Below are 4,182 nucleotides of genomic sequence, written 5' to 3'. Positions count from 1 at the left end.
GTGTAGGTCCTGTCCTGGGTGGGTGGGGGTCTTGTCCTGGGTGGAGGCCCTGTCCTGGGTGGGGGCCCTGACTTTGGTGAAAGCCCTGTCCTGGGTGGGGGCCCTGACCTTGGTGGGAGCCCTGTCCTGGGTGGAGGCACTGTCCTAGGTGAAGGTGCTGTCCTGAGAGGGGGCCCTCTTCTGGATGGAGGTCCTGTCCTGGGTGGAGGTCCTGTCCTGGGTGGAGGTCCTGTCCTGGGTGGGGGTCCTGTCCTGGGTGGAGGTCCTGTCTTGGGTGAGGGTCCTGTCTTTGGTGGGGGGCCTCGTCCTGGGTAGGGGCCCTGTCCTGGGTGGGGATCCTGTCCTGGGTGGGGACCCTGTCCTAGATTAAGGCCATGTCCTGGGTGGAGGCCCTGTTCTGGGTTGAGACACTGTCCTGGGTGGAGGCACTGCCAACTTTATTATCAATCCCACTCTTCCACTTAGTGAAGGTTGCAGGTTTAGTGTAATAACCTGTTTGGGGGGGGCATTTCTTATAACCCCCCAAAAAAGGCTAAATAAACTGTGATCACAGTGATCAGACAAGAAAGTTTATTTAGAAGAGAAGAGTTAGAAAGTAAAAATGATAAAGTAGAGAAATTAGAACACAACTATGGAGGTTGGACATAGTCAATGTGCCAGTTTTAATGTCTAAACAGTTACAACGTGTGAATTCTAAAAATATATCATTTTACATTTTAAGACATTCACTGAGGAGTTTGCACAAGTAACACATATAACAATGACAATGACAAGAGACATTAATTTCTGTTGTTTTGGAAGCATGACCATGACACAGACTGTGAAACGTCTCTCTGTACAATATTAGGAGACAAACCTCCCTACACACTGCACAACAACACGGTCCAAAGACATTCTAACAAGACAGTCTATGGACATTCTAAAAACATCTATTTTCTATCAAACAAACCTGTTATATAAAGAACCCAACACCAGTATATACTGTAAGCACTGAATATTGAACCACTAGTAAAACTTATATGAATATTTTTTCTTAATAAAAGGTGTCATGGGGACCCTACTTCCCCTGATTGCCCTACTGTTCCCCAGCACCAGCCCTACAAGTGTTTGTGCCAAGTGTCACTGGAACGGGAGTCACTTTGGGTGTGGTTGTATTCAATTGTTCTGTTGTGTCTGTCGACCTTGGGAGAAAAGTATATTATGGGATGTATGTCTATGTGGAGGGGGGGACTCCTCCAGCAGCCCCTCCCTGCTGATAAGACTGTTTACTGATGAGTAGTTTGAATACACCTGACCTGTGTGTCTATTCTGATTGGACAGTTTACCCCGCCCTGAATCCAAGGGAGGGGGGAGTGTCTCTGAGTTGTATATCTGTTGTTACATGTGTTTGAATAAAGAGTCTGATGTTTTTCACCCTACACTGAGTTACGGCTAGTGACTGGGTGGGCTAAAAGGGCCTTGGATCGTGTGGTACCGGACAGGGTAAGCATTTATGGTGGACATAGTCCTGTTGAGGATGGAGATCCGTTACAAAAGGGATTACATTCCTGCAGAAGTTATTATTATTACACATGATGTATATAGCGCCAACAGTTTGCACAGCATTTTTCAATACAAATGGAGATAGTACAATTACAATACAGTTTAATACAGGAGGAATAGAAAAGCCTTGCTCATGGAGCTTACAATCTAAAGGGGAGGGAGAGGTGGTACAAAAGGTAAAACCTGTGGGGGATGAACTGATGGAGGTCATCAACATACAATTCTTAGATGGAGGTGGGGAAGGCTTCTCTGAATAAATGACTTTTTTAAGCATCACCTAAAGGCAGACAGGGCAGGAGATGGTTCCAGAGGATGGGGGGTTCTGGAGATGTCGGTAGGGGAGCATGGGAGGGAGAGATGATGAGAGAGCTAGAGAGCAAGAGGTCTTGGAAGGAGTGGAGTGGATGATTCGGGCGATATCTCGAAGTGAGGTTGGTGATGTAGCTGGGGGTGGCTTTGTAGGGATAGTTAGTTTTTTGCATTTCATACACTGGACTACTGGAAGCCAATGAAGGAATTGGCAGAGTTGGGCAGCAGTTACAGATCAGTGAGTAGGGCGGATGAGTCTAGCAGCAGCATTTATGGTAGACTGAAGGGGGGGTCATCTGTGTAGAGGAAGACCAAGAAGAAGAGAGTTGCAGTAGTCAAGGCAAGAGATGAATAAGCTGTTTGTGGTGTCATTAGTTAAAAAGGGGAACATTTTGGAAATGTTATGGATATGAAGGGGGCAAGATTTAGCCAGTGACTGGATATGATGTCTGAAGGAGAGGTCAGAGTCTAGGATTACACCAAGCACCCTGGCCTGCATGGAGGGACTAATGGTTGTGCTATTGATCTATATGGTAACTTCAGGAGGGGAGGAACGAGGAAGGAGGAAATATTATCAGCTCAGTTTATAAGCCTGGGAGTTTCAGGTGGTTTCTAGTGTCTCGTTTGTGGGGTTTTCTAGTGGTGTGTGTCCTCTCTTACATCCCAGCAGGGTGTAGATGTGTCTCTGCCACTGCGAGGATGCAAAGTAATAGATCAGAGGATCCAGACAACAACTGATGCTGCTCACACTGACACTGATGATGTAGATGACGTACAGGACGTTACCGCTATCATTAGAGACCTGCAGGAAAAACATGAACCAAATAACATTGGCTGGGCCAAAGCAGAGGACAAACACACCCAGCACAACCACAGTCAGGAAGATGGCTCGGGATCTCTTCTGAGCGCCTCCCATGCTCGGTGCACTGAGAGTGTGGATGATTTTAATGTAACAGAAGGTTGTAATAGTTAAAGGTAAGAGATATAAAAGTGCCATATAAATGGGGAAATAGACAAAAATCTGAGACTTTTCAGCCACTTTGACATCCTGAACATCATAACAAGTTGTAATATTTAGGCTGGGAAATTGTCGGGTTTGTTGCACTATGAGAATCGGCACGGTGCTGGCCATCGATATCGCCCAGATGCAGCAACACACCAGCCAGGCTCGTCTCACTGTGCGCCAGGGAAGGGACTGGACCGGGTAGACCAGAGCCAGGAACCGGTCCACACTCATACTTGTCATCAGCAGGATGCATCCACGCATGTTACAGGAAAATGCGGCAGTGATAAATCGGCACATCCCTTCCCCAATCAGCCAGTTATTTCCTGAGAATCGGTACACGATGTGGAAAGGAAGAATACTAACAAAGAGAACATCAGCAGCGGCTAGGTTCAGCAGATACACCACTGCCGGCTTCTTCACCTTCACCTTCACCAAAAACACGATGATCGCCATTATATTGAGAGGAAGAGACACGAGGAAAACCACGGTATAGATGGAGGGCACAAGCTTCGTCACCCACCAGCTGTTCATATACTGTTTAAATTCATTTAGAAACTTTAGTCTCAGTGTGTAGACCTTGATTGTTTGGGGTGGTTTCACTGTAGTTTCATTACCTAAAAACATCAAAATATGAGCTGAAGTCATTGTACGAAAAACATTTTGCAGCATTTAGTACATTACATCAAACACGAGGAGAGCTGGTGATCTCTTGTGTGTCCCCTTAATGTTAGGTGCCCTCAAATCTGCTGATGATTCCAATGTAAGAGGTAGAACACAGCAGATCTCTGGGTATGTGCTTTGGCTCTAGAAGGTTGGACACTAGGCAAATCAAAAAGCACAGCAGTTCTCTGGGTATATGTTTCAGCTCTAGGAAGTTGGACACTAGGCAAACAAAAAGGCACAGCAGATCTCTGGCTAAATGATTTGGTTCTAGGAGGTTGGACATTAGATAGACCAAAAGACACAGAAGATCTCTGGGTATATGTTTCAGCTCTAGGAGGTTGGGCACTAGGCAAACCATAAGACACAGCAGATCTCCAGGTATAATCTTTGGCTCTAGGAGGTTGGACACCAGGCAAACCAAAAGGTACAGCAGATCCCTGGGTATATGTTTCAGCTCTAGAAGGTTGGACACTAGACAAACCAAAAGGCACAGCAGATTTCTGGGTATGTTTTGGCTCTGGGGGGCTGGATCCTAAGCAAACCACAAGACACAGCAGATCTCTGGGTATATGCTTTGGCTCTAGGAGGTTGGACACTAGGCAAACCAAAAGGCACAGCAGATCTCTGGGTATATGTTCTGGCACTGGGAGGCTGAACCCTAG

General features: G+C 46.4%; 1 protein-coding gene across 1 annotated transcript; it reads right to left on the bottom strand.

Moving 5' to 3' along the window:
• Positions 1-1,959: 1,959 nt before the first annotated feature.
• Positions 1,960-3,481, bottom strand: LOC141127275 (proteinase-activated receptor 1-like). The gene has a single exon (XM_073613557.1). The coding sequence runs from the start codon at positions 3,479-3,481 to the stop codon at positions 2,453-2,455; it is 1,029 nt and encodes a 342-aa protein (XP_073469658.1). The 3' UTR covers positions 1,960-2,452.
• Between the last annotated feature and the right edge of the window lie 701 nt (positions 3,482-4,182).

This window comes from Aquarana catesbeiana, linkage group LG01 (assembly GCF_042186555.1).
Source record: "Aquarana catesbeiana isolate 2022-GZ linkage group LG01, ASM4218655v1, whole genome shotgun sequence".
Classification (NCBI taxonomy): Eukaryota; Metazoa; Chordata; class Amphibia; order Anura; family Ranidae; genus Aquarana; species Aquarana catesbeiana.
Note: the sequence above shows the minus strand (reverse complement) of the source record. Positions and strands in the feature narration are given on the sequence as shown.